Genomic DNA, 22,430 nt, shown 5'->3' with positions numbered 1-22,430 from the left:
TGCCCAATTCTCTTCTTATGAATATGAATCTTTCTTCCGATAAAGGTTTTGTGAAAATATCTGCTAATTGATCATTTGTATTCACAAATTCTAGCATTATATCTTCGTTTTGCACATGATCTCTCAAGAAATGATGTCTTATGTCAATGTGTTTTGTTCTTGAGTGAGATACTGGATATTTTGAAATATTAATGGCATTTGTGTTGTCACATTTTATGGGAATAGTTTGATATTGTATTTTAAAATCTTTTAGTTGCTGTTTCATATACAATGTTTGGGCACAACAACTTCCTGCAACAATGTATTCTGCTTCTTCTGTGGATAATGCTACAGAATTTTATTTCTTTTAAGACCATACGACTAAAGAATGTCCTAGAAAATGACACGTTCCACTTGTGCTTTTTCTATCTATTTTACATCCGACAAAGTTTGCGTCTGAATAACTAATCATTTCAAATTCGAATTCCTTTGAATACCATAAACCTAGTTCAAGTGTGCCTAATAAATATCTAAGGATTCTTTTGACCACTGTTTGATGTGACTCCTTAGGGGCTGACTGAAACCTTGCACACATACATACACAGAACATAATATCTGGTCTACTTGCAGTTAAATAAAGTAAGCTTCCTATCATTCCTCGGTAATACTTAGTATCAACTTGTTTCCCTTTTTCATCTTTGTCAAGACTAGTTGAAGCACTCATAGGAGTTCCTATAGGTTTACTTTCTTCCATATCAAACTTTTTTAACATATCTTTAATGTATTTAGTTTGATTTATGAAAGTTCCATTCTTTGCTTGTTTGATTTGTAAACCTAGAAAATAATTTAATTCTCCCATCATACTCATCTCAAACTCTTTTTGCATGGATTTAGCAAATTCAATACATAAATCCTCATTGTTTGCCCCAAAAATAATATCATCAACATATATTTGTACTATAAGCATGTCTTTGTTTTTGGTTTTTATTAACAACGTACTATCTATCTTTCCTCTTGAGAAATTGTTTTGAATTAAGAACTTGCTTAGTCTTTCATATCAAGCTCTAGGAGCTTGTTTTAATCCATATAGAGCTTTAGTCAATTTAAATACATAATCTAGATTTTTTGAATTTTCAAAACCTGGAGGTTGTTTTACATAAACCTCTTCATTTATATATCTATTTAAAAAAGCACTTTTTACATCCATTTGATATAATTTGAAATCCGTATAAGCTACATAAGCTAAGAGCATCCTAATTGCTTCCATTCTTGCTACGGGAGCAAAAGCTTCATCGTAATCAATACCTTCTTCTTGATTATACCCTTGAGCTACTAGCCTAACTTGATTTCTTACTACAATTCCATTTTCATCCTTTTTATTTCTAAACACCCATTTAGTTCTTATAATTGATTTGTCTTTGGGTTTTGGTATAAGTTCTCATACTTGACTTCTTTCAAATTGATTTAGTTCCTCTTACATAGCTATAATCCAAGAGTCATCTTTTAAAGCTTCATCAATATTTTTGATTTCTTCTTGAGATTAAAAGGCATAATGATTGCAAATATTTTTCAAAGAAGCTCGAGTGGTTATACCTTTTGAAGTTTCTCCAATTATTTGTTCTTTTGGATGAATTTTTGAATATTTCCATACTTTAGGTAGTTCTAGACTTTCCACAATGTTTTCATTTGAAGCCCTTTTAATATTTTCTTCCTTTATTTTGAGATCTTCTTCATTTTGTGGAACATCTTTTTTTTCATCATTCTGAATTTTATTTTCATGAACTTTGGATTCATCAAATATTATGTGTATTGATTCAATGAATGTAAGAGTTCTCCTATTATAGACCCTATAGGCTTTGCTATTTAGAGAATAGCCTAAAAATATACCTTCATCAAATTTTGCATCAAACTTTCCTAAATCATCTTTAGTATTAAGAATGAAGTATTTACACCCAAATACATGAAAGTAAGCAATATTAGGTTTTCTTCCTTTCCATAATTCATATGGTGTTTTATCTATAATTGATCTTATAGATACCCTATTTATAATATAGCAAGCTGTGTTTATAGCTTCAGCCTAAAAGTATTTACGTAGATTATTCTCATTAAGCATAGTTCTTGTCATTTCTTGTAGAGTTCTATTTTTTCTTTCTACAACTCCATTTTGTTGTGGAGTTTTAGGAGCTGAAAAATTATGAGATGTTCCATGTTCATTACAAAATTTATCAACTTCCTTATTTTTAAATTCTTTTCTTTGGTCACTTCTAAAACTTGTTACATTATAGCCTTTCTCATTTTGTAATTTCTTACATAAGGAAATTAACATATTACAAGCTTCATCTTTATTAGATAGAAATAATACCCAAGTAAATCTTGAATAATCATCTACTATTATAAAAGCATATTGTTTTCCTCCTAGGCTTAGGGTTCTAGTTGGACCAAATAAATCTAAATGTAAAAGTTCTAGGGGTCTTTTAGTAGATATATACCTTTTCTTTTTAAAGCTAGTTTTGACTTGCTTTCCTTTTTGGCATGCGTCACATATCTTGTCTTTTATAAATTTAGTATTTGGTAATCCTTTTACAAGATTTTTCTTTGATAATTTGGATAATAAGTCCATGCTAGCATGTCCTAACTTTCTATGCCATAGCCAACTTATATCATTTTGCTTTGTTAGATTTTCAAGATTTATACAATAAACATTATTTATCCTAAGAGCTATAAATAAGATTTTATTTTCTTTGGGATTCTGAATGATGCATTTTTCTTTCTTAAAGATTATTTCAAATCCTTTGTCACTTAATTGGCTTATGTTTAAAAGATTATGTTTTAATCCTTCTACCAATAATACATTATCAATAGTAATAGAAGGTTTATTACCTATTCTTCCAATGCCAATGATCTTACCTTTGGCATTATCGCCGAAGGTGACATATCCTCCATCCTTTTGTTTTAATGATGTGAACTTGGTCTTATCGCCGGTCATGTGTCTTGAACACCCGCTGTCCAAGTACCACTTGTCTGTTGATGATGTTGTCCTAAAACATACCTACAATGGAGGATTCATTTGGTTAGTTTTAGGAACCCAAATCCTTTTAACTTTCTTTATTTTGTTTTTAGATTCGTTATTGACTTTCCATTCACCTTGGATTTTAACATACTTCCTTTTTAGTGGGCAATCAAACATTACATGACCTTTGGTCTTGCACATATAACAAGTAGTGTGTTCATGTTTGTTATGTGAGGAGGTGCTTGCATAGTGCTTGACTTCTTTTACGAAATAACCCATGTATAATTTCTTATTCTTTTTGTTTGGTTTACCATTGTAACCTATTCCTTCTTTATTCCCATGTAACCTTTGTTGTCCAATAATTTTTTCAAAATTATCTTTCCCTTTAGTAAAATTATATATAACTTTTTCTTTATCTTCTACTAATTTCTTTAGTTGATTTATTTCTTGATCCTTTTTACTTAAGTTTTCTTTATAAGTTTTGGTTAATTCTTGACCCTAGGGTTGTGTAATACTGCTGGTGGTTAATTATCCTAGGGGAGAAATTTTAAAATACCAATTCACCCCCCCGCTCTTGGGATTACAATAAAGTTAACAGAGGCACTTAAGGATTTGACTGTGGAAGATCAAAACTCTCCGCTAAAGGCTATTAGACAATCAAATCAGACACATCTATGGATTCAGGTATTTATTCCATGTTTAATTTTCTTAATTGAATAACATAATGATCTTGGGTTATTAGGTTTTACGGATTTTTGGGGGGGAGGGGGTTGACAAAGGCTACGCTGAAGAAGAGCTTTAATGGTGGATGCACGGACCTCCCCTGAGGCAACTGCAGCTTTTCAATGCTTTGCATTAATGTCATATTGACGACGACTTGGAAAAGTTACAAGTAGTAAGCAGTTGGTTGATGGAGATGGAGACGGTTGGTTAATGTGAGAAACAACCGAGCCCATCGAGTAGGGTCGTGCATGGTAAGGCTATAGGAGCCAAGTGAGCGTACGAGCCCCAGCAAGCAGCTAGCTAGCTTTGCTAGTTGCCGAAGGAGAAAAGTCATGATTCAACGTAGTGGACGCCACAATGACTGGACCGGTGGGTTGTGAGAAAATATTAAGTGTACCGTCTCAGGTTGTAAATTTTTTATCAAATTTGATGAATTTATTATCTATATATATTTTATTTTTATGTACATGTGTCCCGATTTGAAACCCTAAACTACAATTTAAATTTACATCTATACATAGTTTCAAAGATTAACTTGTTGATACACTCTTGTACTTGATTGGATATAGTCATTATTTTGAGTGTTGATCGCACACATATATCACTGAGCTTATTGTTCTTACAGTATTGGTGTGCATTGATTGATACTGGAACCAATCTGTTTGATTTAGACGCAAATATTTTGAACACAAATTGTATTGTGATTTTGTTGTATTCTAGGCGTGATCTGAGGGGGCGTTAATCCAACCCGGAAGGATTGGTTGTAAAGGTTGAGGTCAGTCCTGTGTTAATTTGACTTAATTGTATTTCGGTGCCGCTCCACCCGTGAAATGAGCCTTAGTGTAATCCTTATACTTGTGAGCCAAGGTGGGGACGTAGGCATTTTTCCGAATCTCAATAACATATCTGGTGTTATCTCTCTTTACCTGCTTTACCCTGCATGCATAATTAGCCTATTTGTGTAATTTAATTTCAACATATATATTTGATTTATTTTATATCTACACTAGATTGACCCTAGGGTTGTGTAATACTGCTGCTGGTTAATTAATCTAGGGGAGAAATTTTAAAATACCAATTCACCCCCCCCCTCTTGGGATTACAGTAAAGTTAACAAAGGTACTTAAGGATTTGACTGTGGAAGATCAAAACTCTCCGCTAAAGGCTATTAGACAATCAAATCAGATACATCTATGGATTCAGGTATTTATTCCACGTTTAATTTTCTTAATTGACTAACATGATGATCTTGGGTTATTAGGTTTTATGGATTAAAGTAATTTCTAACATGATCTTCTTAGCTCTTGACCATGTGATATGCCCAACTGAAACATGCAATGAATCTTTTAATGGTGCTTGTTGATTCTCATCAAATTTCAAGTTGCACTACTTACCGAAGGGCCACTGGAAGAGGCTACCAAGCAATGAACCTTATCGGAAAGTGAATAAGATGGTCAAAATTGGGGTAGGTTCAGTAAAATCTAGTTGGCTAAAGTGAAGATCCAAGAAGTTTGAACAATTTTGAAAGATAGAGAAAAGCAATTAGATGGGCAAAGAAATCCTCTATGATTGATCATTGCATCTCCATGACATAAGTAGGAATTAATCAATCCATGCATCAATCCATTTTTCATTCCATGCACCTTTCAGTATGAGCAAGCTCATGTGAACTAGGATTGGCTCATCGCTTCCACTTTTATCCCTCATAGATCAAACTAGTCTATGCTTACCAATGACTAAGGGCCTATCGTATCAAAGATAGGTATCTATCTATCTTACAAAATTGAAGGGGGTGGAGAAGGAGAAATTATACAAGGGACCTACTTTTTTACATGTATGGACTCTTTGTGCATTCCAATGTAAAGGATTCGTTAATCAAATAATAGATAGTAAATGGGTTGGTTTGAAAATAAATGAATTGTTAGTCATAGAATATTATTCTCGCCAAACTTAAACCTAACTAAAATAACAAGGTTCAAACAATTCCCCCCCCCCCCCCGGGAAATATAAGAGACTTGTCAGGGACTTTTTCCCCTTCATGTATCTTGAATTGGCAGGGATATTTTCATTTCTTGACCATCCTTTACCTATATTTTATTTTCCGTACCACAACAATTAGGGATAGAAAATCTATATCAAAGAAAGGTTTAACCGTTCGAATAATGGTATTCGTCGTTATTTGATTTGATACATTTCGATCATTTACATTGGTGAATTGGGTAAAGGTACAGAAAGAGAGGGATTCGAACCCTCGGTAAACAAAAGTCTACATAGCAATTTTTGTTTTTTGAGATGTGAAACATATGGAGCTAGTTTCAACATTCATTAGATGTGAAACATATATGAGAAGTGAGAACCACTTGTCATGTGTTTCACATCTGAAAAAATAAACACATGGACTCCATGAAGGTGCAGGTCCTCTATATCATTTCATGTAGGGATAAGAATGTTATTATTATTATTATAGATAAAATAAATTTTTTTTTTAAAAAGTGATGTGTGATAACATAGAACTACCACCACACAAGTAATTTTAATAGAAGGACGTTTTATCTTAATGGAAAGTACGACATTGCTCCATTTATATTAAGTTAAGTGATCTTATAGCAACAATTTAAAGTTTAGTGATTTCAATAGGTTTTAGTCAATAGTTCAACGATTACGGGAATATTTTACTTGGTAAAGTACCCCCTACCCCAAAGTCTATCCCAAAATTCCCCCTTCATTTTCTAAAATTGGGAGAAATTCTCACTAAAGGAATTTGAACCCTAGACATTCCTTAAAGGGTGTCAGGATGTAAACTATTGGGCTAAAAGTTAGGTTTTATAGAGACGAATCCTGATCTAAAGTTTGAATCTCACGCGTCCAGACATGGGACGAGGGTATTTTTATTTTTTGAATGGTTAGCTTGCAATTATCCTATAATTTATAGATAGCAACCTAAGTATGGGGGGGAAAAAACTATCATAATTAGTTGAATTTATTGGAATAAACTTTAGCCACTAAATTAGACACTCTTATAAATCATTCAAATTTTTTACTTTGTTAGAATTTGGATTTTGATGTCAAAAGTATTTGACAGAAATTTGAAAATTAATAATAAAAAAAAAAGGTAAATTATCTTTTTTATATGAGGCATGGTGAATCCTCTTGTCAAATTTAAAAAAGAAAAGTCAGTCAAAGCACTTGCAAAGGTTGTCTAGTGTGGCATTAAATTTAGTCCATCTTGACCTGTATTTGGAAACGGTTGGGAAAGACCGCTAAAATATTCAAAATATGTAGGCGACAAGTGACAACTCAGTCAATAAGTAAATCACGCAACAATGTGATAATGATGCATGCGCATGCCTTAGTGCCATGCCTCCTCCCAATTTTGCCCATGGATGCCATGCCCATCCCTCCTCAAGGTTCAAGCAAGCACTGACGAATGACAAGATAATGGGGTCAGCAATGAAGTTAGAGATAAATTTTAATATAATTTTATATATTTAATATAAATTCAAAATTTACTATCTGAGACGGTACACTTAATATTTTCTCACAACCCGCGGGTCCAGCCGTTGCGGCGTCCACTGCGTTGAAGCATGACTTTTCTCCTTCGGCAACTAGCAAAGCTAGCTCGCCGCTTGCTGGGGCTCGTACGCTCACTTGGCTCCTATGGCCTTACCACGCGCGACCCTACTCGAGTGGGCTCGGTTGTTTCTCACATTAACCAACCGTCTCCATCTCCATCAACCAACTGCTTACTACTTGTAGCTTTTCCAAGTCCTAGTCAATATGACATTAATTCAAAGCATTGAAAAGCTACAGTTGCCTCCACCGTTAGCCACCCCCCCCCCCCAGGCACATAACTAGGAAATTGGTCGAGTTTTTTACCAAAATATTATTAAAAAAAATTAAACCCAATCGACTTTTTAAAAGTCGGTTTGAGTTAAAAAAAAAAAATCAGCTGTAATTCTTGACTGTCAAAATAAAAAATAAAAATAAAATTGAGAACCGACTTTTCAAAAGTCACCCCCCCAAAACCAAATTCCAACCCCCCTCCCAAAATCAAATAATAAAATATCTATTATATTTAATTTAAATAATAATAAAATATATATTATTTTTAAAATTTTAAGATTTAAATAAAAATTTGTAAATTAAAAAAATTATTTATGAGTTATGACACGGATCCACGTGTTAGCAGCTGAGTGAATGAAATAGATGAAACTCTAGCTTTATTCATTGAGCTGTTGACATGTAAGCTCGTGATAACACGAATCCATATTATTTAATATTTTTTATATGTTACATCTAAAAATAAAAGTTTTATTTATTTCATTAATACATACAATATATATGAAAAACTTTTTTGTTTTTTTGTCTTAGTGTTTTATATCTTTCTTCTTTTGCAGGTTTTAAAATTTAAATAAAATTCTAAATTACGAAATAATTTGATAAATTAATAATTTTTTAAAAATTACTCTATTCAAATTTAAACTTAAAATTTCAAATTCAAACTTCCAAATATAGCTGAGTATGTAAATGGAAATAAATGTGTATATATTTTAACTATACACATGGTAAAATTATATTTATTTTAATATATATACTTGGTATATCTAATAATTTATTTACACAAGTAATTTTATGGGTGACATGAAACTTTATAATTTTTGAAATTTGTTGAGTGTAAAATTGTTAATTAACTTTAGCAAGTCATGAGATTACGTATTTGTCTAAATATTTCTTGCAATAATTTTGTTTTGATGAATGGCTAGCAAAACTCAGTCCAGTGAAGTTATATAATTTTATATGTGCATATGATAAGCTTTTTAATTGTATTTCATTTAAATTTGGAAAAAATTAAAATATTAAAATTTTAAGTTGCTTTAAGTGCATAGTTATAATTGATTGTGTAAGATGTGACGTGATTAGTGATTATCTAATTATTGTCTAAAATTTGACACAATTAAACATAGACAAGTTCAAAATTTCTTCGTGTATAAACTTTGCTTAGATCAATTACGTATTTTCAGAATATTGTACTTTCTCATACTATGCAATGTATGGGATAGGATGAGCTATATATATATATATATATATATATATATATATATATATGGTTATGAAGAGTGATCATCAAACATATTTTAAAAATTAAATTATTCTAAAAGGTATGGTTGTAATTAAACAAAATTAGAATTAGTATGAAAATAATCTCATAAAAATAAGACAATCATTTACTTTATATTTTAATGTAGATTCAAAAAAGAGAAAAAAATATATATTAATTAAGGTAAACAAATTATTTGAGGAAAAACTGGCCTCTTAAATGTGCTATGAATTGTAAGTTTAAAATTTGAGAAAAGAAGAATTAATCATTAAGCATCTGTTTGGTATCATTATTATTTTCTGTTTCTATTTCTACATAATAAAGAAACAAATTATAAAAAGGTGTTTGTTTATATTATCAGTTTTTTTTGTTTCTATTGCCGATTTTCAACTATTTGCTAAAAAACTAAAAATCAAAATTTATGATTTTAAGTTGTTTTGACAACTTATTATCAAAAATTTTAATATCCATGAATAATTTTTTGGATTAAATTATTCATTTTATATACTTTTAAATTAAAATCAAAATTAAATGATTATTTGATTTAAATGAAATTAAAATAAAATATAAATAAATTTCAAATCATAATAATAAAGCAAATTACAAAATACTTTACTATTATTTAATTCTCATGTCCAATAAAATTTTTTATTGTAAAGTAAATTTTGAAAGTAGAACAATTAAACAAAATAATTATAATAAATTTATATGTGGATGATAAATTTTTTGGCTAAGCTTTTTAATTGCATTACATTTAGATTTGGACAAAATTCAACTATTTAAATTTTAAGTTATTTTTAATGCATAGTTATAATTGATTGTGTAAGATGTGATGCGGTGAGTGATTATCTGATTGTTGTCTAAAATTTGACACAATTAAACATATACAAGTTTAGAATTTCTTCGTGTATAAACTTCACTTAGATCGATTCGGTATTTTCAGAATATTGTACTTTCTTATGCTTTGCAAATTATGGGATATGATTATGAAGAGAGATGACATCAAACATATTTTAAAAATAAGTGTATGTTACATGCTTGGTGAGATGCTTACTGTTTCATCAGGTTCAAAACGCCTCATGGGTTCTTGGATCCTAAACTCGGGATGTTCTTTTCACATGACACCCAACAAAGCCTGGTTCACCACTTACAGATTGGAGAGTCCTGGTTGCGTTTTGATGGGAAATTGTGCGCTTTGCAAAGTTATCGGAATGGGGGATATCAGGATCAAAATGTATGACACAATGGTAAGGACGTTATGTGGTTAAGGCATGTATTTGATCTGCGGAAGAACGTGATGTCATTGGGTGCTTTGGATTGTGATGAGTACAGTTACATGTCCAAAGGCAAAATAATGATGGTGTGTGATGGCATATTGATGGTGATGAAGGGATAAAGTATGTAGGAAATCTCAATGCACTTCAGCTGAGAGTTCATAGTTAAGCAATAATGTTTTGTGTAATGTAACCACACACAAAATGGTGGATATTCTTAACTACATTGGTATGGATATTTGGGGACTAGTGAGGGCAGCATCACGGGTTGGACATGAGTATTTCATAAGGTTATCACGAAAGGTCTGGGGGTATCTCATGCGACACAAGTTAGAGTCATTTGTCAGGTGTAACTTATGGATGAGGTGGAGTACCAGACGAGGAGAGAGTTCCTTAGGTTAGCTATTGGTTCTGAGTTCGTTGGTGTTCAAGAAATTTTGTGAGCAGGGCACGGTGTATGTAGGGCTTGCAAGGGACTTCTTGGTGAAATTGGAAAGTATGACATGTTTCTTGGTTAATTGATCACCGAAGGAATCACTAGATGAGAGAGTTGCACGAGAGGCTTGGGCTGGTTATGAGGTAGACTTTGGAGGTCTAGCCATGCACGTTTCTAGTGAAGTGGGATCTAGGCTTGGTATGATGTCTAGATAATGCATCTTTCTGGTTTTAAAAAATATGAGTTCAAGTTGGGTGATCCAATGGCAAACAGGGTGGCGATTGGTGGAGACATGACTTTAGGGGTTAAAGCCATGGGACAACATACTCAGGTAGATGAAGAGAAACGGGTGCCATAAAGCTGCAATAGTAGCAATGAGCATGTTATGCAAGTGGAGTTGGAGACTCAAGGCAGGAGTGCAAGGAGTTCTAACTTAGGAGACTTGCGGTATCACAGGATAAACTAGAGCAAAAAGGAGATTGTGATGTAGGTGGAGTTTCATACTCAGGGAAGAGATGATATTGGTCATGAGGCAGGAAGTTCAAACTCAAGAGATCGGTAGGATTACAATGGGCTCAAGGCATTATCAAGTCACTACCTAGGTGTGATTTGATGTCTTATGCAACTATTACTACCAAGAAGGAACCTACTACCTTTTAGGAGGTAGTGCACAACCAGGAGAAGGGTAGGTGGATAGGTGCCATGGAGTAGATGGAGGTATTGTATATAAATCAGATGAGGGGGTTGGTGGTGCTCCTAGAGAGGGAGATAGGCTTCAGATGGGCAGGTATTCTGTTGTTTTATGTGAGTGACATGTCGATTGTTAGAAAGGTTCTAACTGGGGTAAATCAGTTAAGGACTCTGTTAGATATGGAAGTTAACATGAAGGTGTTAAGTGATGCTAAGATTATTCTTGGCTTGGAGATTCTCAAGGTTAAAGTTATAGGGAGATTGGAATTATCTCAAGGAGACTTTGTAGCTACGGGGAGATTGGTGCTATCTCAGGGTGGTTGTATGGACAAAAAACTACACGGAGACTGTGGTTATCTCAGAGTGATTTTGGGTATCAGGTGTTGGTAAGGTTTAGCATGGTTACTGTTAAACAGGTCACCGGTACACCATTGGCGAATCTAAGTAAACAGTCTACCGATACTCGAGGACGAATAGTGATGTTTGGGTCATGTCAAAGGTTTCCTATGCCAGTGCATTTGGGTACTTTGTGGGCAATAGAGGGTTCCATCAGTTGTGGAGTTCGCAAACGAAAACTACATTGGGGTTTTGGACAACATAAGGCTTGCAATGGGGTACGTTGAGGGAAGGCCTAATTATTGGAACTTCGGGGTACAGTTTCAAGGTGTGTTGGTTACAACTGGATTGGAGTTCTTGGCAGAGAATGAGGCTGCCAACGTAGCACTGTGGTTCAGAGGATCGTTCATGGGGCGATCACAGTCAAGTTCAAGCGTGGCTTGGACTTGGTTTACTTCTCCAGGTGTTAGAGGGGAGGCAGGTCCTGATCTACTGGCCTGGGTGGAGCAGCGATTATGCTTTCAAATTTTCAAGGTGGTGAATATTTGCCAAGGTGGAGATTGTTGGGGATGTGGCTCATATTCAGAGCAGATCACATGTACCGGAGAAAGCTACATAAATCGAGGGACAATTGCATGAGAAGAAGTTTTTGGCAATACGCAAGAGGACCTTGGCTCAACACAAAACCGTCGACAATTTTTGTCGACACTGTTCACGTATTTTGAATTCAAGGGCTTGTAAATTAGGCTTATCTAGGGGTTTTAAATCTAGGGGATCACTATAGATGTAGTTTAGTTTTACTACAACTATTCTATAGGCATTATATTGTTATATAAACAATATTGTAACCCCAAAAGTGTAAGCTTTGACATTGATCATAGTGAAACCGAGGTTGTTGTTCCCGTGGACATAGGCTATTGCCAAACCATGTAAATCTTGTGTTTTCTAGTTGTGTTTTTGCTTCTTCTTATTTTTTCGATTGCTTCTTAAGTATATTTCGTTATCGGGCGTTTGCATTAGTGGTTGTTGGTTCGTTCGTGATTGATTATGTGCTTTCACTGCATGTGTTCAAGTTTATTGGGGACTAGAATTCAAGTTGAACGGGGATCTAGAATCAACATTAAGAAGGAAATGTGAGGATCTGAAAGAAGAGATAGAGAGCTTGAGGTACCATACCATTTGATCTTTCCGTTCTAGAATTTACTTCGATAATGTAAGCGCCTTGCTTTGACACCACTTGTTGGCCCAAAAGTCGTGTCTAGAGGAGGGGTGAATAAACACATTTGCGTATTTTCATTTTAAATCTTGGCAAGATACAAACAATTATATCACAATATATAAAATATAAATCCTACACAAGACATAAATAAAAGAGTAGGGAAGAAAAGCTTGACAAACAATTTTAATGTGGTTCAGCCTCTTGCCTATGTCCATCCCTTGAGACAAACTCAAGGATTCCATAACTCACTATAAGCCTCCTTAACCAGCGGAGAAGCCTTTACAAGTGGGAACAAATCCCTTTCACTCACTAGGAGCCTTTCTAAGGCAACCAATCCTTTTCCCTCAGCAAGAGCTATTCATCAAGATTCCTTACAATTTGGTTCACCAGGAACCATCACATGGGAACCAATTCCTATTGCTCACAAAGAGTCCAAACAAGGGAACCAATCCCTATAACACTTGGTTCACAAAGAACCCTTATAAGAAAAATAATTACAAACAAATCTATTTGAATGAGCAGATATTTGATACAATACAAACCTCACACAAATCTCTCAAGTAATGAATCATCACAAGATTAGAGAGTAAAAGAGACTTTGAACACTTAAGATGATGAACTGAAAAGTTCTTGTGAATGATATTCTAAAGATGTTAATCACCAAGATCAATGTTTAAAACAAGTCTTCGAACTTGTATTTATAGGAAAAATGAGTTACTAGCTGTTTTATGGTCATCGGGCTTGTAAAATAATATTATTCTTTGAAAACTAACCATTTATAGCCATTGGGGCTTGAATCCCGACGCAAATTGTCGACTGTTTAACCCAATTAGTCGATTGATTACCCCGATTAGTCAATTGTTTCACCTGGGCCACATTCTCCCTGAAACCGTCGATTGATTACCCCAATCAGTTGACTAATTACCCAAATCAGTGAAAGTCTTCAAAATGAAAGTTATGAGATTTTTTCTTAACTTTTTGTAGATACCAAAATTGCCCTTTTTGGAGTTTTCTAACAAAAGTTATGCTCCAAATACTAAAGGGTGTTCAGAAAATTTGAGTGGTGCATAAATGAAGTTTTAAACCCAACCACGACCAAGTTTTTAAAAGATTATAATACTAATATGATTTGAAACTTGTTCCATATTTATACATTTGAGTAAAAGATAATTTTACAAAACTCTTGTTTTGACTTTGAAAAATCATGAGTACTGAACTTATGATTTGGCAATATCCTATAAACTCTTATGTCCTAATGCATATGCAATTTGCTCAACTCTTACTAAATATATTACTCAAATCATAACTATAAGAGTTACAATAAACATTACCTTAAACACTCCCCTTTGTACATATGACTTTACATTTGCTTTGATAGTTATGCTTGAGCTCTTTCGATTGAGTGTTCTTTCTTGATCTTTGCTTATTTGATTGTCCATTCGATCTTTGCGTATGAAAATGTTTTCTTGATCTTTGCACTAGAACTCATATTTGTGTGATTTTTCCACTTATACTTGTCACAACTTAGTATGCAAAGATTAGTTTAATTAAAAACAACTAATAAGTTGTTATTGATACAAATCATAGCACAACTTCAAAGGAACTTGTCCAAGTGCCAATTGGGCCGGTTACAAGAGCACAAGCAAGGAAATTCAAAGCTGCACTCAACGGACTGATTCAAGAGGCATGGACTCAAGCAAATTCATGGAGGCCCATTGAGCATAACCCATGTGAGCAACAAAGATTCATCAACATGATTGAAGCTTTAGAAGAATCTGGCCAAGGCCAAGCTTAAATTGGCATGTTTAAATGCTGTAATAATGGTGTGCTATTCAAATATGGGATTTGACTCTTTGACTTTTGTGTTATATTTGTAATCATGCAAAACAACTTGTTTGCTTGCATGGTCTTAGTAAGTTGTTGAGTTGTTGAGCCTACCTTTGACTTTTGTGTTATATTTAATTAATAATCTTGCAAGAAATCTTAGTAAGTTGTTGAGCCTAATTTGTAATCTTGCAAGAAGTCTTAGTAAGTTGTTGAGAGTGGTTTGAAGTGTTTAATGCTTTGTCTCCCAAGCTATGCCTATAAAAGCATTCTTATTGTAAGAACAAAGGGGATTAATTCAATAAATTGTGAGAGTGATTTCTCTACGGTTCTTTGAAGAACTATTCGAACTTATCGGGATTTCCCGTGGCGTTCATGAACGACTTATCAAACGGTTTTCCACCACCGTTTGTGGCATCTTCCTTATATCGAGCACAAGTTCTGGTTTAGGTTTGCCTATCCCTTAAAACCTTTCTTTTGTTTCTTTATTCTGTGTTCTTGTAGTTTCCAAATTCGGTTCACATACCCTAGTTTAGCCAAATTTTCCTCCACCCCATTTCGCTCGTATTTTGTTTGTTCTAGTTTATTTCGAAATGTTATTCTATTATTGTCAAAAGCCAGTTGCTGATTATAAAAAAAAATAAAAAAAATAAAAAGAAGAAGAAGAAAAAGAAGGATCATATAAAAATAAAAAAAGAGAAAATTTTTTTTGATTGTTTTCACTCATTCTTTTTTTTTTTAGATTCCAATAAGTCTGGAAATCACCTCACCCCAAAATCAAATTTTTTTTTTTTTTTTCCGTGGGAGTTTTGCTATTTTGTGCTTTCAAAAATCTAATCAATCATGTTCATTGTATTCCTACTATTAGAAATTCCTTGATGAGTTCTTAGTGAATTGTTACTGGAAATTTTGAAGTATTGTTTAGTTTCAAAATGACTGGAAGAGAATTATCGAGTGGAAAAAGGCAAGAGTGGTGAGAACATTAGAGGGTTAAAAGCCACGTATTTTTTTGAGTGAAACACGAGTGTAGAATGATTCACCTTCTTCAGTGTAAACAAGTAAGGGAGAGAATTGTGAGGTCCTTTTTTTTTTTTCCTTTCTAACTTTGCCTTGCAGCAATTAATCATGTCTCACAACAGTGCTAAGAGCATTACCAAAGATGCTACGGAACTGGCTAATCCGAAAATGTTTATGGAGACCATGATGAGTGAGATGAGGCGTGTGATGAGGTTGGAACTGGAGTAGGTTCACGAACGAATAGATCAAATGGAGAATACACATGAGAAGCAGCCACAAAACGCCTGTAATGTGTGTAGAAGGGAAAGAGTTCAACTGAGGGGAGTGAGGGTTGAAGATAAAGAGCCTTACAAGATTGGTTTTGATGAAGAAGATGATTAGGATTCTATTGTTAGTAATAGGAGACATGGAGGGCGGTTTTGAGAAGCTAGGAACCGAGAAGATAACAACTTGGGTAGTATTAAGATGAAGATTCTGTCATTTCGCAGTAGATCCAACCCTGGAGCATACCTTGAGTGGGAGAAGAAGATGGATTTCGTATTTGATTGCCACAACTATTATAAAACAAAGAAGGTAAAATTAGCTGTGATTGAATTTTCTGACTATGCTATTACTTGGTGGGATTAGCTTGTTATAAACAAGACGTGGAATAGAGAACGACCAATAGAAACATGAGAGGAGATGAAAACAGTGATGAGAAAGCGGTTCGTTCCAAGTTACTACTACCGAGAGTTGTAAAAAAAGCTACAAGGTCTTAGGCAAGGAAAACGGAGCGTAGAGGATTACTACAAGGAGATGGAGATTGCTATGATCCGGGCTAATGTAGAGGAAGATCGAGAAGCTACAATGGGTAGGTTTTTATTTGGATTAAATCGGGAAATCCAAGATAAGGTAGACATGTAGCATTATGTGGATTTGGAAGATATGGTGCACAAGGCCATCAAAGTGGAGCAACAACTCAAGAAGGGGGGGTGTGTCTCGTGCAACCCATAACTCCAGTTCTACCTCTTGGAAACCGAGTTATACCGAGCAGATGGACAAGTCACAAATGTCCAAAGCTGAGCCCAAGTCCGCGAACACCCGCCACGTTCCTCAAGGTAAAACTGACACTTCTACCTCTAGGAATCATGACATGGAATGTTTTAAATATCAAGGCAGAGGACACATAGCAAGTCAATGTCCAAATAAGTAGGTCATGGTGTTGCTAGAAAATGGTGAAATTGTGACCGATACTGAAGATTTTGACGACGACGACATGCCACCATTGGAGGACGTTTCCTAGGAGGAATATTTAGCTCCTAATGCATTGACATTGGTGGCAAGGAGAGCATTGAGCTTACAAGAAAAAGGAGTTGAAGAAGTGCAGCGGGAGAACATCTTTCACACTAGGTGCTACGTCAAAGACAAGGTATGTAGTGTGATTATTGACGGTGATAGTTGTACTAATGTTGCAAGCATAATTATGGTGGAAAAATTGGGACTACCCGTGTTGAATCATCCTAGACCGTACAAGTTGCAATGGTTAAATGATAATGGTGATATAAGGGTGAACAAGCAGGTGTTAGTCGCATTTCGAATAGGTAAATACAAAGATGAAGTGTTGTGTGATGTAGTACCGATGCAAGTTGGACACTTATTGCTAGGATGTCCATGGCAGTTTGATAGGTGTGTGAAGCATGATGGCTTTACGAACAAATACTCCTTTGTACTTACTCAACGATCAATCACTCTTGTACCATTGAGTCCACAATAAGTATATGAGGATCAAGTGAGATTGAAAAAAGAGAGTGAACAAAATAAAAGAGGTGAAAATCAGAGAGAGGCTGAGAAAAATGAGAGAAAAAAAAAATCAAAATTCGGCCATTGAGAGAAAATTAGAGAGAAAACAAAAAAAATTCTGTGCAAAAGTGAGTGAAATTAAGTGAGCAATGTTTTCAAAGAAGCCGATGATTGTACTTTTGTACAAAGAGGCGTGTCTAAATACTAACGAACTTGACCTTGCTTTGCCTAGTTCTATTTTTTTTCTTTTGCAGGAGTATGAGGATGTTTTTCCCAAGGAAACACCACATGGATTACCTCCAATATGAGGGGTAGAACATCAAATTGATTTTGTTCCTCGTGCGACAATTCTAAACCGACTAGCCTATAGGAACAATCTCGAGGAGACAAAGAAGCTTCAACGGCAGGTAAGTGAATTGTTGGAAAAAGGGCACGTGAGGGCAAGCATGAGTCCATGCGCTGTTCCAGTCTTACTAGTACCTAAGAAGGACGAGATGTGGAGAATGAGTGTTGATTTCCGAGCCATTAACAACATAACAGTAAAGTATCGTCATCATATTCCTCGCTTAGATGATATGTTAGATGAACTGCATGGTTTTTGTGTATTTTCTAAGATTAATTTAAAGAGTGGTTATCATTAGATTAGAATAAAAGAAGAAGATGAATGGAAACTGCCTTTAAAACAAAGTATGGTTTGTATGAATGGTTAGTCATGCCTTTTGGATTGACTAATGCTCCGAGCACCTTTATGAGACTTATGAATCATGTTTTGCTTGCATTTATAGGCATATTTGTGGTTGTCTACTTTGATGATATACTCATTTATAGCAAAAATGCAAACGATCATGTAGTACATTTGAATTCTGTTTTAGATGTCTTTAGGAAAGAAAAGTTGTTTGCTAATCTGAAGAAGTATACTTTTTACATCGATAAGCTTGTATTTCTAGGATTTGCTGTTAGTATACAAGGTATACAGGTTGATGAAGAGAAGGTACGTGCAATCTAAGAGTGGCCGACCACAAGTGTAGGAAATGTTCATAGTTTTCATGGACTTGCTAGTTTCTACAGGCGGTTCGTGAAAGACTTTAGTAGCATAACAACACCAATTACCGAAGTGATCAAGTTGAATGTTGGATTTAGATGGGGAGAAGAACAAGAGAAGGCGTTCCAATTAATCAAAGAGAAGCTAACCAATGCCCCCTTATTGTCTTTACCTAATTTTTCGAAAACCATTTGAGATTGAATGTGATGCTTCAGGTATTGGCATAGGCGTAGTTCTTATGCAGGAAGGATGACCAGTTGCTTACTTCAAAGAGAAACTAAGCGGGGCAGCCTTAAACTATCCAACTTATGATAAGGAGTTGTATGCATTGGTTCGGGCTTTAGAGACATGACAACACTACCTATGGCCTAAGGAATTCTTGATTCACATTGATCATGAGTCCTTGAAACACTTGAAGGGACAACACAAGCTAAACCAAAGGCATGCGTGTTGGGTGGAGTTCATTGAGACGTTTCCATACGTCATCCGGTATAAGCAAGGCAAGGAGAATGTGGTCGCCGATGCACTTTCTCGCAGGTATGCATTACTCTCCACACTTGATACAAAATTGCTTGGTTTTGAGCACATTAAAAACTTATACGTTGATGACCACGAATTCAGTGAAGCATGTCGGGCTTGTGAGAAAACCGCTTGTGGTAAGTTCTTTAGGCGTGATGGATTCCTGTTTTGAGAGAATAAGTTATGCGTACCAAATTGTTCCTTGAGGGAGTTGTTAGTGTAGGAATCTCATGGTGGGGGATTAATAGGACATTTTGGAGTTGCAAAGACTTTAGTTGTTTTGCAAGAACACTTCTATTGGCCTCACATGAAAAGAGATGTTAAGAGAATTTGTGGTAAATGTGTCACATGTAGGCAAGCCAAATCTAGAGTGAGGTCTAACGGTTTGTATACCCCTTTACCAATTCCTAGTGAGCCTTGGATTGATATTTCAATGGACTTTGTGTTAGGATTGCCTAGGACTAAACGTGGGAGAAATTCAATTTTTTTGGTTGTGGATTGATTTTCTAAGATGACACACTTTATTCCATGTCACAAAACGGATGATGCCTCGCATGTTACTGATTTGTTCTTAAGAGAGATTGTGAGATTACATGGCATGCTTAGAACAATTCTTTCGAATAGAGATGTTAAGTTGAGCTATTTTCGGAAGACTTTGTGGTATAAGTTAGGTAAAGCTATTGTTTTCTACTACTTGTCATCCGAAACTGATGGTCAAACTGAAGTAGTAAATAAGACTTTATCTATTTTATTGAGTGGAATCATTAAAAAAAAAAAAAATATCAAAACATGGGAAGAATGTTTACCATATGTTGAGTTTGCTTATAACAGATCTGTTCATTCTGCTACTAAATTTTTACCATTTGAAATTTCAACTCCATTGGATTTATCTCCTTTAGCTTTGACTGAGCATGTTAATTTAGATGGCAAAAAGAAAGCTGACTTCGTCAAGTAGATTCATGAGAAAGCATGACTCAACATTAAGCGATGAACGGAGCAATATGCAAAACAAGCCAACAAGGGGCGTCACAAGCTGCTTTTTGAACCCGGAGATTGGGTTTGGTTGCATATAAGAAAAGAGAGATTTCCAGCGCAAAGATGTTCCAAATTGCTTCCAAGAGGAGATGGACCTTTCCAAGTCCTAGAGCGCATCAATGACAACGCTTACAAGCTGGATTTACCTGGTGAGTACAATGTAAGTGCCACTTTTAATGTTACTGATTTGAGTCCTTTTAATATAGGTGATGATTTAAGGGCAAATCCTTTTCAAGAGAAGGGGAATGATGCAAATCATATTACAACTTCAAAGGAACTTGTCCAAGTGCCAATTGGGCCGGTTATGAGAGCATGAGCAAGAAAATTTAAAGCTGCACTCAACGAATTGATTCAAGAGGCATGTACTCAAGCAAATTCGTGGAGGCCCATTGAGCATAACCCACGCAAGCAACAAAGATTCATCAACATGATTGGAGCTCTAGAAGAATCTAGCCAAGACTAAGCTTAAATTGACATGTTTAAATGCTGTAATGATGGTATGCTATTCAAATATGAGATTTGACACTTTGACTTTTGTGTTATATTTGTAATCATGCAAAACAACTTGTTTGCTTGCATGATCTTAGTAAGTTGTTGAGTTGTTGAGTCAACCTTTAACTTTTGTGTTATATTTAATTTATAATCTTACAAGAAGTCTTAGTAAGTTGTTGAGAGTTGTTGAGAGTGATTTGAAGTGTTTAATGTTTTGTCTCCCAGGCTATGCCTATAAAAGTATTCTTATTGTAAGAACAAAGGGGATTAATTCAGTAAATTGTGAGAATATTTTCTTTGAGATTCTTTGAAGAACTATTCGAATATATCGGGATTTCCCATGGCGTTCACAAACGACTTATCAAACGGTTTTCAACCACCATTTGTGGCGTCTACCTTATACTGAGGTTCTTATTTCGTAATAAACAATGGGTTGAGGTCATATATGTTAAGGTTCTTATTTGTCATAAACAACGGGTCGAGGTCTATTATCCAATTTTGAACGTAGAACAATCTTGGGTTCCCCCTTTTTTTTTTTTGTCGAATCTCGTTATTTTGGCGGGAATTCGCATAAGTTATTATCAAAGTACGACAATTATGATCTTATAACCACTTAAGCTTATATATATATATATATACTATGCTTATAGTTAAAATATATACACAATGAAATTATTTTTGTTTCTACTTGCATAGTCTTTTATATATATATATATATATACACACAATGAAATTATGTTTGTTTCTACTTGCGTAGTCAAAGTTGATTTGGAAGTTTGAATTTGAAATTTTAAGTTTAAATACAAATAGAGTTGAATATAATTTTATATTATATTTAATTTAAATCAATATAGAGTCAAATGGAACGCCTCCAAAACAGGACTCAGTACACAATTTTTCTCACAACCCGCCGGTCCAAAATGGTTGCTGCTTTCTACTGCCGTGAATCATTACTGCGTTGAATCGTGACTTTTCTCCTACTTGCAACTAGCAAAGCTAGCTAGCCACTAGCCAGTCCACGGGTCCCCGCTCGTACGCACACTTGGCCATGTGCCAATCCACGCACTCATCTCCGTTAACGCACTGCGTACCACTAGCAGCTTTTCCGAGTCGTCATCATCATGACATCAATTGCAGCGGATTGAAAAGCAGGAGCTGCCTGAGGGAAGGTCCATGGATCCACCGCTAAAGCTATTTTTCAGCGCAGCCTCTCTCATCCCGGCCCCTCTCTCCTTCCTTGCCGTCTTCCTCCTCACCTTTCTTCTCTACACCATCAACTCCTCCCATCTGGGCCATCTCCATAGTCGCCTCTTTGCTACGGCAGCGGCGGCGGCAGCTTCATCTGCAGATATTATTATGGAAGTAGGTGGTGGCGGCGGCGGCGCTTTTGAGTACTGCTCCTCACCATCTTCCGGTGGCACCACTCCCTACCTGGTGCTGGTCAGAGCGGCGTCTCTCATTCCCCGCTCCCACTACTACTTTGCCCTCTCCTTCCTCCTCCTCATCTTCCTCTATAGTTTCTTTGAGCTTCATCTTCTTTGGGATCTCTTCACCGGCTTTCGAGGTGGTTCCGTCTCTTTCACCTTCCATCCGTCCTCTGAACTCTACCACTCTGTTGTTTCTCAGTGCAAGGTTCTCCATGGAAGGTGGTCATGAGCTTTTCATTTATACTACTATTGCTTAATTAATTAATTAGCGGATAGGAAACGAAAAGAGGATTATTATTACTTAAACAACAAAAGCATCACAGCTAGAAAAAATTACAAGTGGTCAGTTAAAATAAATTGAATAAGAAAAATTAGTTAATTATTTTCAGTAAATGATGAGGTTCTACCTCACTTGTGATTTTCTTTTATCATGATTTTTTTTGTGATTAGTAAAACTCTTTTTATTATGAGCTATGCTGCTTATCAAGACCCAAGATCACCATGGATCAGCCCGGGACAAAAGAAGAGAC

General features: G+C 35.2%; 1 protein-coding gene across 5 annotated transcripts in view; it reads left to right on the top strand.

Moving 5' to 3' along the window:
• Positions 1-21,286: 21,286 nt before the first annotated feature.
• Positions 21,287-22,430, top strand: part of LOC131164089 (embryogenesis-associated protein EMB8-like) — a 34,010-nt gene continuing 32,866 nt past the window's right edge. For all 5 annotated transcript variants that reach the window (XM_058121052.1, XM_058121053.1, XM_058121051.1 and 2 more), the window contains exon 1: positions 21,287-22,119. In XM_058121052.1, coding sequence (XP_057977035.1) covers positions 21,647-22,119 — 473 coding nt within the window. In that variant the 5' untranslated portion in view covers positions 21,287-21,646. The remainder of the gene's footprint in view (positions 22,120-22,430) is intronic.

Source organism: Malania oleifera, chromosome 9 (assembly GCF_029873635.1).
Source record: "Malania oleifera isolate guangnan ecotype guangnan chromosome 9, ASM2987363v1, whole genome shotgun sequence".
NCBI classification, from domain to species: domain Eukaryota; kingdom Viridiplantae; phylum Streptophyta; class Magnoliopsida; order Santalales; family Ximeniaceae; genus Malania; species Malania oleifera.
Note: the sequence above shows the minus strand (reverse complement) of the source record. Positions and strands in the feature narration are given on the sequence as shown.